At 36.8% G+C, this 13,641-nt stretch overlaps 1 protein-coding gene across 1 annotated transcript in view; it reads right to left on the bottom strand.

Annotated features, from left to right (window-relative positions):
- The window catches only part of triob (trio Rho guanine nucleotide exchange factor b), a 190,259-nt gene that overhangs the window by 52,635 nt on the left and 123,983 nt on the right, over positions 1-13,641 (bottom strand). Inside the window, exons 15-18 of the mRNA XM_016293909.1 lie at positions 7,063-7,258; positions 3,388-3,554; positions 1,159-1,278; positions 557-748 (exon numbers count right to left, since the gene is read on the bottom strand). Coding sequence (XP_016149395.1) covers positions 557-748; positions 1,159-1,278; positions 3,388-3,554; positions 7,063-7,258 — 675 coding nt within the window. The remainder of the gene's footprint in view (positions 1-556; positions 749-1,158; positions 1,279-3,387; positions 3,555-7,062; positions 7,259-13,641) is intronic.

Raw genomic sequence — 13,641 nt, 5'->3', positions numbered from 1 at the left:
TACCCATAATAGGGGCACTTTAATAAATATTTCGGGCATCCAAGACCAAGTCCTATCTAAATGAATGGTAGAATCTGGAAATCCCAAAAACTGCCTTCTGAACTCACAATTAAATGACATATTTCAAATCAGCAACAAAATCTGAAATTAACTGCTCCATGAATGCTCAAATAGCATTAAAAATCTTTTTTTCAGGCTAGACCAGCCAATGCACATGTGCAGTCATAAGCGCAAGTCTCAGGTTTCTATGGGAACCGGAGCTTCTAACGGCAGTTGCAGTGATGCAACGACTTTACCATTCAGTGATTTGCTCCTTCATTTAGAATGTGGGACTATTCCCCGCATGTTGCAGTTTCTCCCATTCATAAGTAATAGGACTGAACTGTCTTTGTATATCTATGGTCTTTGGAAAAAAACTGTTTATCACATTAAGGAAATCCCAAATCGCCAAGGCAAAATAATTATGATCAAAGTCTTCAAAATGTCTACCACTTGTTGTGCTAAATGAACAAGAGGTCAAAAATGACAGAATCACTATTAAGACAAGCTCACTGACCTGCTCTGATGTCTTGTAGAAAGCCACTGAGGCATTGACCAGTTTGAGGCGGTCTTCCATCTTCAGCATGAGCTGCTGCCAGTGAGACGCCACCTTCTCTGCGCAGTCACGGATCATGTCCATGTCGTAGTGATTGGCCTGTAGCAGAGCCTCTGCCTTCTGCTGCACCTGCAGCGCACTCTGATGGGTTTTCTGCATTGAATGAAAAGATAAGCAAAATGAAAGAGAAAGTGAAAAATTAGAAGAGAAAGCGAAAATGAGCAGGACATTTTAAAAAAATGGTCCATGCCATGGAAAACCATTTTTCCTTTCTCTTTTGGCCTTAAACCTCACTTTGAAAAGTGAGTGGAGTTATTCATTTGACAAGAAAAACTGTGGCCATCATGAGGGCCTTTATTATTATTTATTTTTTTATGATTTACATATAGATGTCTGAAAGAGGCAACTGCAAAAAGAAATATAAAACAACTAATATTGAATAAGTCAGTTATTTCTGGAGCAAAAAAAAGACTAGCATAAGAAAAAATATAACAAACAAAACAAAACTGGCATGTCTATGGAACATCCACATTTAAATGCTAATAAAAAAGATTGTTTGGTACCTCAATAGCATGCTGAAATTGCTCATGTTCCCGCTGTAACTGTTCTGCCTCCTGTAGAGAGCTGGCTGTGATGAGACCTGCATTAAGCATTGACTCCCCGTTACGGATCCAACCCAGCACCTGAAACACACATACACATTATCTATGTAAACATACTCTCATTTTTAGAAAGAAAAGTTCTTCACAGTAGGGGTGTCGCTGTATACCAGTATCGATGATAATCATGATTTAAATAATGAAATATCGTTATTGTGTCAATTAGGGGTGTTGCAATATATCAGTAATAATATGATATTTAAAAGTGAACAACTACCACTAACTATCTGGCTGACATCCCAATGTAGCTGGAGGTATTGCACCTTAATGCTGTTTGACACTTATCATAAAACAGAAAAGACACAGAGCGCAGGTACTACTGCCGAGCAAAAGAATGGCATCGGATAAAAAATGAGCTCGCCAGTGTGAGACGTATTTGGATTCCGCGATAGTGGCTTGTTAATCACCTCAGTCTGCAGGACTTGCCAATCAACAGTGAGTGCAAAAGGGGGCAATACCACCAACCTGTTCACCCACTGCCACTGTACAGAAAGTAAGTACTGCCTTTTACACTAAATCAAAAAGCACTGTTTCATGAAAGTTGAGACATGTAAGCATATGGTGTGCTGTTAACTGTTGGGTTGCATCAGTGGGGAAAGTGAACATATTTAATACTGACAGATGTGTTCTTTGACTCCACCTTCAGGTCTAAATTCCACACCATCTCCTGACACACTGACTCACACTTTACACACCTGCTTTAGTGCTGATACACTGCCAGTCACAAATAACACAACTATGTTCCTTCCATAAATGTAAATAAACAGACTGAAAACTGCCACACACACACACACACACACATTTTCACTATAAAACCAAATACATGATAACATGTTTACTAACCACCACACACCCACTCAAATACTCTGTGGCCATGTCAGACCTTAAACAACACGGGCATCCCAGCTCCTCGACATCTCTAATCACTCTTTTCCTCTAGAGCAGTCCAGACAAAAATTAAAATATAAACAATAAAATAAATAAATGAGAGGATGAAATGAGATTACCAGCTGCTCCTCCTGGCCTAGTTTTTCCTTCTGATTTTAAGCGTGCCCAGGGCTATAAAACTGCTCTGTTTCCCATCAGCCCCTGTATGCAGTCAGAACCGCTATTCAAAACTATTAACACCGCACTTCACTCAATATTAAAAAATAGTTAACAAACATTATATAATGCTTAACAGATCAGTAGTTAATAGTAATTTAGTATTTCAAATGCATATGTAAATATAAAAATATCAAGCTTTTAGGTATTTGAATATTAACAAATTATCTTTTGACCATAATGTAATGTAATAATGATTGTTAATGTAATTAATAAAGTTGCAATTAAAATAAATTAAGTTAAATTAAATTTAGGTGTCTACATTAGAGATAATCACCATGTTTATAACAAAGTCATCATATTTAAATTTATGAGATTTACGAAATGTAAATGCATTTACCCTGGTTGTTGGGTAAAAGGACCTCTATGCCATCTCTAATCACATTTTTTAAATGATTTTTAAACGAAACAAACTACTTTTATGATTCCTTTCCCCACAAAATGTGTTGTTCCATCAATGTAAAAAAAATTAAAAAAATTCTGACATCATACATTATGGAAGTACTGAAAAAAAAATACACATTTTCCTTAAAGTGTGCCTTTAGCCCCATTGAACCCTACATGTATCATTGTTTGTGAAAGAAAGGCCACTGCCTAAAATATTATGATCTTAATTATCATTGTTTACTGGAGGAAGACAATCTATCACAGTTACATCACAAAAAGCTAAATTGTGTGACAATGTAATAAACCAAAGATATGCAACAAGGCGTCAGAGGTATTAAAGTACAAGGTAATGTCTAATTTTCAACCTCAGTTTGGCCTACATTCACTAACCATGAGTCACTGCTCAGGAAATTCCCACCTCTAAAATAAAATCTCTATTGCATAATTAATCATGACACTTATTAATATGGAGGTGTGTTAGAACACATCACACAGTGGTTGTTTTGTTCTTCGCTGACAAAGCTGTATCATGATCTGAAATTTAAGTCCATGCTTACATGAGCATGTATGCATGTGCCTGAATGATTCTTGCATTGCTGGATGGGTAGACAGACTGTAGAGAGACAGACAGTCAGATGTTACCTGTTTGACCTCGGCCTGTAAGTGGCGGAGCTGCACGCACTGCTCCAGGTGTCTCCTGTGCTGCTCTGCGGCTGCGTCCAGCTCCTGCTGTTTCTCATGCAGGAAATCCAACAGGTCCTGCACCCGCGTCGCCATGTCAACATCACGGTCGCACAACAACTCCACACCTTGACAGAGAAAGAGAAACACAGCGAAACAGAGAAATGTAGAGGTGTAACAGAAGGGTGTAAATAATCTTCCCTGACACAAATAAATCAAGCTTTTGTCATAATCGACTTAGTGATTTGACAAGGGATTAATGACAAGAGATTTGGAGAACAGATGTTTATATTATATTAAATATTAACTTTTTTTGCACTGTGACATTATATTCATGACAATTAAGCATAAGTTCCTATTCAATTCTTATTATCATAATGCAAAAAACAAACCAGCAAACAAAAACACATTTTCATTAAGGTAATATGACAAAAATAATTATATATATTATAAATTTGCAACACATTTACACACCATTGTAGTATTTGATGTATTTAAATTAAAATATATCATACATGTGTGTTTGTGTGTGTGTGTGTGTATATATATATATATATATATATTATTTCCAGTGTTTTACCCTAAAAGTTTGACTTTAGATAAAAACATCTGACTTCAGAAAGGTTTTTCACAAAAAAGAAAATCCCAACTGGATGAACAAGAAACAGTATTGCATGCAAAGGCAGGATATGTTGGTAATCCATAAGAAGACTTTAGTACAAACACTTTATTCAGCCTGTGATTTTTGCCAAGACAGCAATTGGACAAGACAAAGACCCGATTAAAGAACACAGGGATTAGAGAGGCCACAATAACCATTAAAGGAGAGAAGCCGAGGATCACACATATTTGATTTATTTCTGAATATGAGTTAGAACTGAACTCTAATTAAATTATGGGATTTTCACAAAGAATCAGGTGAATTATCACCCTAATCATTTTTCATATTTCTCCAATCCCAGCTTAAAAAGATAGTTTACCCATAAATGACAATTCTGTCATCTTTTATTCACCCTCATGTTGTTCCAAACCTATTTGATTTTCATTCTTCAGTGAAACACAAAAAGAAGAATTTTTGAAAAATGTTGGTGACAGGTTTTGCTTTCCATTGACTTCCACTGTATGGACAAAAAAAAACTGATCAGTTCTGGTCACACTTTAGTTTGGGGATCAGTTTTCACTATTAACTAACTATGACTTTTGCCTCAATAAATTCCTAATTTGTTGCTTATTAATAGTTAGTAAGTTAGTTGTTAAAGGCAGGGTAGTTGATTTGGTTAAAAAACATTTTTTTGTTATGCTGGTTGAAAGTCTCTTCACATCCCGATAGCAATCACCAAGTTAAGTGGTCTAAATGTATTTATATGTATTAATATTGTCTGTGGAAGGTGTAGAACCATTAAATGTTTGTGTAATCATATCCCTCGGTCCAAGGGCTACTATAGGCTGTTCTACCTGACTGTCAACATATGCATTTGCATACGTCTGCGCATTCTGTTCACGTTATCAGCTCCATTACGCTAGTTCCCAAGTTCCATTACGCTATTGCAGACCAAGTGAGAATGGAAGGCATTATTATTGTAATTTTATGCACTTTGTACTGTAATGATTTCTCACCATTGAAAGAAATATGAGAGCATTGCATTCAACCCTCCACCAGTGCAGGGAGGGTAGGATCTTGCTTTCAAAGCTAACTTGCTATTGCTAGCCTCTCCGAAATCACCTACCCTACCTTTAAATTTAGGTATGGGGTAGGATTAAGGGATCTAAAATATGATCATGCAGAATGAGGCATTAATATGTGCTTTATAAGTGCTAATAAATAGCCAATATCCTAATACTATGCATGCTAACAAGCAACTAGTTAATAGTGAGAATCGTTCCCTAAACTACATTTTCTTTAGAATAATGTGCACTGATGAATCGTGCACAATGCAACCTGCAATATGCATGCAGAAAGTAAATGGGATCAAATTTGATTTCATACTGTCTTTAAAGTCAGAATCGCTAGAAGTAGCATGACTTTTGTTTAAATCAAGAAAAACTAAACCAACAATAAAAATTGATAACTGACCCATAGTTATATAGTTATACATAGTTAACACAAATAGCATGTACAGAAGTGCAGATGCCTGTGTCTTAGCATTGTTAGCACACATGTTATCACACACACACAGACATACTCACATTTTATACCCGTAGCCCAGAGCTGCATTGGGCTAAAGCTCTGCGAGTACTCCAGTTTTGCTTTGTATCTGTGCCTCCACAAAAGGACGCTAGTAAAATGAGGACTCGTTTTGCTCTCTGCTATCTGTGCGTGCTGTCAGATGTCAAATCTTGTGTGTGTGTGTGTGTGTGACCAGTGATTTTGCTAGGCAGTGTGAGTCTACAGGATTACAGGGCCAGGTGGGAGGAAGGGAGGGCTGCTGGTTGCCTGGATGGACCTGATGTGTTTGGTTTTAGAGTTTAGCGTTTAGCTGCATCCACTCCTCCCCCCTTAAGCCTGCTCTGGACTGACACACTAACACACACACATATTTGATGCCTCATGACAGTGATCTCGTGACCTCAAAAGTTGGCTTTCAAAAACATCATACAAAAACATGCACTGTTTCTCTGCAGCTTGTGCACAGATCTGAAAAGCATTATCAGCTCACAAGAAAACATTTACACGTGCTATGGATCAGATATCTTGATTTAGTGACATACTGCTTGTGTGTGCATGTTGGATAGAATACACAGTCACCTGACAAATTGTAACTACTGCAAGTGGACTTTTGTGAGTGCACCCTTACAAAAAAGTACTGTAGCGGTACTTCAAAACATTGACACTATCAAAGTGCAGTTACATTCACTGTGCTCTGTGAACTTTCGGCAGCAAAATCCAGTCATTTTAATAGGAATCCAAGCAATCGGGAATTTCATGTGAGGGTAAAAAATAAATTCCCCATGCAAATTTTGTGATGGGCTCAGTTGGTCATGCAAGTTCGTTGCATTGACCAATAGAAAGCTACTTGTTTTGAAAGTGACTTCTATGTTAGATGTACTTCATATATCTAAACTATTGACACTTTTTTAGTAATTTTGTTATGTGGTTTTTAATTTTTATATATATTTTTATGTATTTGGTCTTGGCGGAATAGATCTGCTACGCTGCTGCTGCGGCAGAGCAAGTACCGAGACTTACTACTGCCAATACATCCACAACATGCTGCTGTAAGCATGTACGAAATATTGCTGCTGCAAATATAACATACATGAAATAACCCCCATATAGCATACATGAATCACCTCGTAGCAGATCTATACAGGTGGAGCTGGGGAAGGTGGAGGCTTTCTGAAGCAAGCTGCAACTGCTACAGCAAACACAAGTCATATATTTGAATGTTGAACAGCGAGCTCATTGGCTACCGATACAGGAGAGAACCAATCAGCTGTGCCATGTGATAATGATGTCATTAGGTCAGATTGAGTTAGACTTATCGGACTGCGCCATCTAGAGTTTCATGCCAGAACTCTGTATATTGGTACATTCTGGTACTTTTTTGTTAGTGCATGTACAGCTTTAAATTTCAATAGAGTGACTTTTAGCAGAACTTCTTATCATTGTATATAAGTGTTTGGATCTGTGCTCACCTGAGGCCTGAACTTCTGTGACGTACTGCAGGAGTTCCTGTCCCTGGTGTATGACGTGGAAGGTGAGGTTGTTCATGGTGAGCGCTTTATCGGCATGATGCTGCAGTCTCTGCTCAGCTAGCGTCAGATCCTCAGTGTCAAACTCATTCATCTGCTGGGACAGCTCCTCATTCCATGACTCCAGGTCTGAGATGACCTACACAACACATCCACACAAACAACACCATAAGAAGGCATGTATCACTGACCATATCTACAGTAAATGAGTGAACAGGTTTTTAAATTGATTTTATTAGTCTGAAAATGCAAATATTGGATACAGTAGTTAATTTAATACTTTAAAAATATATATAAAATATTTTATTCAAATGAAAGAATATTGTATTATAGCAGTCATTAGAGTATTAGTAGACTGTCTGCTTAATATCTACTAACACTTCATTTTGTTGCTCCCCAAAAACATTCTACTGACTATAAGTAACTCTGCAAGTACATGTCAACTTATTCTAATAACCCTAATATAAGTCTACTAATACTCTAATGAGAGTTAGTTGGCAGGTAGTTGCAAAGTACTAAGAGTTAATTGACATGTAGTTGCAGTTACTTATAGTTAGTAGAAAGTCAAAAGTGGACAATAAATTGCAATCTTTTTTTGTGTGTGTAAATAGTCTTCACAAGGTCACTAATGCATATATAAAAGCACTTTCATGTCAAACTTAAATTAAAATTGACTGAAATACCAATGTCCGCCAACATTACTTGGTATTATTTATTATCTCCATTCCAAATGCAATGACAGTCTTGTCAACAAATAATAAACATTTTCGGTCACATTTTATTTTAAAGTCCAATTTTCGCTATTAACAAACCATTAACTACAACGTTTGCCTCAATAAACTCGTACTATGCTGCTTACTAATAGTTAGTAAGGTATTGTTAAGTTTAGGTATGGGGTAATAAACAGCCAATATGTTAATAATAGGCATGCTAATAAGCAACTAGTTAATAGTGGGAATTGGACCCTATACTAAAGTGTTACCACATTTTCTATTAAGGCCATGTTTGTTTAGTTTAAAAAAACGAAATAAAAAAATAAACAATACTAATAAAATAAATAAATAAAAAATAAAGTGAGTGTTTGATTTTTTTACTTTTTTTTTTGTCTCAACTGTCATTAACTTTGGCCAGTCTGCTCTCTAGGTATCAACATTAGCCATTAAAAACACATACTAGTAGACTATTGGAAATTTATATTCACAGAATTAATGTTAAGAGAAAGTAAACAACTTAATACAGTGTAAAGAGTTGCCCTGACAACAGGTGGGTAAAAGAAGGAAAAACATGAATCAGAGAACAAGCACTTTGCAAGAAGTTCACTTCAGCCAGTTCTAACATCACACCACATAGAGCATCTAATCAAAACTTTACACAGCAGCTCAATAAATTATTCCTCAATAACACTACAGAAGACAAAAAACAGTGCTGTAGTTTTAAACACATGACATTGTCATTGATATAGCGATTGGTAAAGTTTAAAGTCATGATTTGAACAAATAATCCTCCCGTCAAAAGCCTAAAGCACTCACTTTGCACTGCTGTGTGGTTGACAATTCCTCCTTCTCTAATGAATATGAGCATTTCCCCAGCTGTTCTGAGTGAAGCGCTGATAAGGACAGTTGGTGATGACTAGAACGGGAACCCAAGTGTTTTCTGTAAGAAGTAAATGTGTTCTTCAGTGTGTGGGAGCAGCGTTTGGGAAATCACACGCCCACTGCTGTACCTTCTGGCACCCTGCCGCCTTGACTGACAGTGCCAACCCGCCCTGCGCTGAGTAACTACTCACAAATACCTCACATCCGATGTAAGGAGTTCACCTACAATCGTCACCCATACTGGAAGTTATACATGTGTATATGCCTGTGTACGGTTTTCAGGTTGTTCTTTCAGGTTTGCTCTGTCTATGCAAGGTCTTCTCAGTTTTACCTTTTCTACCAGCAAAGTATCAGTGGAATGTGAGCGCCTTCAAAACTCCCCATGGAATGTGATACTCCTAGATCTGTATTGGATTATGTTACAGAGATCAGTATCACTTTTACTACAAAAGCCAGTTCGTTTTGTGGACTCTGATTACTTCATATAGGGTTTCCTACAAACAAAACATTTAAAACACAGCCACCAAAAAGTCAATCGCAAAGCATGATGGGCTTTCTGCAGGTCAAGCTAATAATGGCAGATGAGCAGAAGAAGGGCATCTCATTTAACGTCAACATGAAACTGTCTATAACTACTGTATTATGTTTCTGAACTTCTTGTATATGACTGTTCAGTAGAGGTCGACCAATTGATCGGTTTTGATGTTAACACTTTACAATAAGAGTGCATTTGAAACAAAACTTCAAGCTGAAGTATTGTTCCTTGTTAAAGTGTGTAAATTTCAACAGTTACTAATATATTTTTCAAATGTAAAGTTGCTTCTGTTAACATTAGTTTATGAATTAAATGTAATTATCAATATATAATATTGTAACATAAATTAGTAATTGATCTTAATATTTTTATTCATTTACAAAGTTGTCACGTCATTCATTTTGGACTTTGTTTTCCTCATATATTTCATTGAGTTACAGTCAAACCAATAATTATTCAGATACCAGATATAATTTTTGATATTTTTTTTACTAGTGGGTGCAGAACACTATAGTTAATTTATGTAAGTGAGGAAAGCAAAATAAAGCAACCTGTGACATATCCAAAAAATCCTCATACAGTGGACTACCAGTAAAATTGATAAACATTTGGGACCAAAAATTATTCTGACACTTTGACCTGACCCTGTTTTGCTTAAGTGTTATCTGACATTATCAAGATTAATTTGTTCTGACACAGTTTAACTCTTGTCATATTTTATTACCATTTTCTAAACTACAGCGAAAAAACTGTGATAATGTGTGAAATGTTGAAGGTGTCTGAATAAATTTTGGTTTGACTATAATTGTGTTATTCTGTTCAGGTGTATGTAGTTACTTATCCTTGTTTGGTCTGTGTATTTAAGTTCCTGTGTGTTCAGTTCTAGTTTGTCTGGACGCGTCTGCGTTAATACTACCCTGTGTGTTTTATTACCTGTGAGTTGGATTAAAGACTTTATAAACCTTCTTCTTCATCTTTGTGCCACTTTGCTCAACAACTTCTATTTTGGGTGACATCATCTAGGCCGGGACACCGGACCATTACACCAAAAAGGACATTATTGATGTTGCATTTCTAAATTCATAGACATTAATATAGACATTAATATGGAGTTGGTCCCTCCATTGCAGCTATAACAGCTTCCACTCTTCTGGGAGGGTTATCCAAAAGATTTTGGAGTGTTTCTGTTGGAACTTTTGCCCATTTATCCAGCACAGTATTTGTGATTTCAAGCACTGATGCTCAACAAGAAGGCCTGGTTCGCCATCTCCGTTCCAATGTATCTCATAGGTGTTCCGATGGGGTTGAGATCAGGGCTCTGTGTGGGGAAGTCAAGTTCTTCCAAACCAAACTCATCTAACTACTAGGGCTGGGTTTTGACACAAATTTCACGATTCGATTTGATTCTCATTCACAAGCTTGCGATTCAATTCAATATCGATTATTTTGGATATATATCTGGTACACATGCAAAATTTTCTCATGGAAAAAAAATCTCTTAACTAATGCTGTAAAATATACATGAGAGTCAGTTGGTACTACATTACTATAATATTGAAGGTTAAAACTGACTGATTTTTTAGGCTATTCATATAACTGCTTAAATTACACTTAATGAAGTTTTTATAATAAAAGTTACAATTACATAATAATATTTATACTTCAATTAGTTTTTTTAAATATAAACATTTAAATGATGGCTGTCATAAAATATTAATTAAACATTGAAGAACAGTAAAATTTATAATGAATATATTATATGGTGCATATATTTAGCAAAATGCTCCTCTCTACAGTTTATTTTTCTAGCTGACCAATGAGGTTATGGTCACCGAATACGGTTTTTTTCACGGAGGTAAATGTGACGTTACGTGATATTGTTTACAAGCCGTTATTTTGACGTCGGAAACACTGATTGAGTGAATACATGAGCCAGGATATGGATTGTAAACTTGTACTCTTTCTTTTAACTTACCTTCGGATGTTTAGTCATGTTTGTTTTTTTCACGGAGGTAAATGTGACGTTACGTGATATTGTTTACAAGCCGTTATTTTGACGTCGGAAACACTGATTGAGTGAATACATGAGCCAGGATATGGATTGTAAACTTGTACTCTTTCTTTTAACTTACCTTCGGATGTTTAGTCATGTTTATTTTGTGCTGAAATTGGTATTAATGTGGAGGAGATGATCAGTTCACGTGCACCTCGCGCTACCGCTTTTATTGTAGGCGCTACAGCGATCACTCCACAGCATCAAAACGGCATTTATTGTTTGAATACTGCAATACAATGAACATAATTTGAAATCTGTTTCATATTAAAATTACCAAAGCACAATGCTTATTGTGATTTATTGAATGGGAGGTGCCCATCAATGTTCCACCCATTAACTGAAAACAGGCTAGACTAATCGATTCTTAGGATTTAAGAATCGATATTGTTTCATTAAATGAGAACCGATTATAATCGAGATATCACAATTTTTTTACCCAGCCCTACTAACTACTGTATGTCTTTATAGACCTTGCTTTGTGCGCTGGGACATGGTCATGCCGGAATAAAAACAGGCCTTCCCCGAAGCATTGCCATGTGGAGGAGATGATCAGTTCACGTGCACCTCGCGCTACCGCTTTTATTGTAGGCGCGCCGCGCTACAGCGATCACTCCACAGCATCAAAACGGCATTTATTGTTTGAATACTGCAATTCAATGAACATAATTTGAAATCTGTTTCATATTAAAATTACCAAAGCACAATGCTTATTGTGATTTATTGAATGGGAGGTGCCCATCAATGTTTCACCCATTAACTGAAAACAGGCTAGACTAATCGATTCTTAGGATTTAAGAATCGATATTGTTTCATTAAATGAGAACCGATTATAATCGAGATATCACAATTTTTTTACCCAGCCCTACTAACTACTGTATGTCTTTATAGACCTTGCTTTGTGCGCTGGGACATGGTCATGCCGGAATAAAAACAGGCCTTCCCCGAAGCATTGCCACAATCTCACAAACATAGCATCGTGCAAAATGTTTTGGTATTCTAAAGCATTAAGATTTTCCTTCACTGGAAGCAAGTGGCCTAGCCCAACCCCTGAAGAAAAATCCCATACCATTATCCCTCATGCATAATGCAGTCATGCAGGTAATGTTCTCCTGGCATCCGTCAAACGCAGACTCACCAATCAGTCTCCCAAACAGAGAAGTGTGATTTGTCACTCCACAGAACACATTTCCACCGCTCCAGAGTCCAGTGGTGGCGTTCTTTACACCACTCTATCTGACGCTTGGCATTGTACTTGGTGATGTGAGGCTTGCATGTAGACACTCACATACTGCAAAGGTGGCAAACCTTGAGCCTTTGGTGACATTACAAAAAAATTAAATAGGTTTTTTCATGTTGACTGTAAGAGCTTTGATAGAGAGAAACCTTGAAAGTGATATTGATTCGATAAAGCTGTTAGTTCCACAAACACCCTTTTGACAAAAGTCATAAGAGTAATTTTCACACATCCAGAGACACAATCCACAATGACTCACAGTGCAGGCTGTGAAAAGAGCATCCATGATGGCTTTATGCTTGCTCAAGGCTTCCGCTCAGAATCTCTGAGATCAATGGATTTTGTCTTTAGCACTTTGTTCCACTGATCAGATCAAAACCGCCGAGAAAGATAGAAGCAACAACACGTGGTATACCTTCTACCTCACAACTGACGCAGAACTGAAACTTCAAACTCATGCAATCATGGGGGACTGCCTGATGGCTATGAGAAAAAAATAAATATCTGAGAGCAAGATTGTAATTTACAAACAAATAGGTTTCTAAAATCAAATATTGAAATTTGTTAATATAATCATGAACGGCACTGGCTGAGCAGCATGCAAAATGATTAAACACAACACAGGCTAATTAGAAACACAACTATTTTGGTTTGAAAATATCACTTGTATGAATTGCACAAAAAATAGAAAGCTGTATGAGTTGCATATATAAATGTGGAGCTGTGATTGCAAAATGTTAACTTTCGTGAATGCAGCCAGAATACTGTACATGCAGCCAGTGGGAAGGCATCTCTATCAGTGTGTGTTCTCATAGCAACAGTCTCGTTACAATATAGTCTATCTAGTAACTTAACTGAGACTATTTTGAAATCCTCTGCTCACCTTCATAATTATTATTACTATTTATTTATTTTATTTGCCATTTTAGCTAGCTAAATATTACACCCATGTACACAAAAAAAAAAAACAGCAGCCATGTCACCTTGTAGCCCAAGACTGGTTGCCCACTGAAGCTAAGCATGGCTGAGCCTGGTCAGTATCTGGATGGGAGACCTCCTGAGAAAACTAGGTTGCTGCTGGAAGAGGTGTTAGTGAGGCCAG

The sequence above is a fragment of the Sinocyclocheilus grahami genome, unplaced genomic scaffold, assembly GCF_001515645.1.
Source record: "Sinocyclocheilus grahami isolate Dianchi unplaced genomic scaffold, SAMN03320097.WGS_v1.1 scaffold310.1, whole genome shotgun sequence".
In the NCBI taxonomy this organism is placed as follows: domain Eukaryota; kingdom Metazoa; phylum Chordata; class Actinopteri; order Cypriniformes; family Cyprinidae; genus Sinocyclocheilus; species Sinocyclocheilus grahami.
The sequence above is the reverse complement of the archived record's forward strand: the minus strand, read 5'-3'. Positions and strand labels throughout refer to the sequence as shown.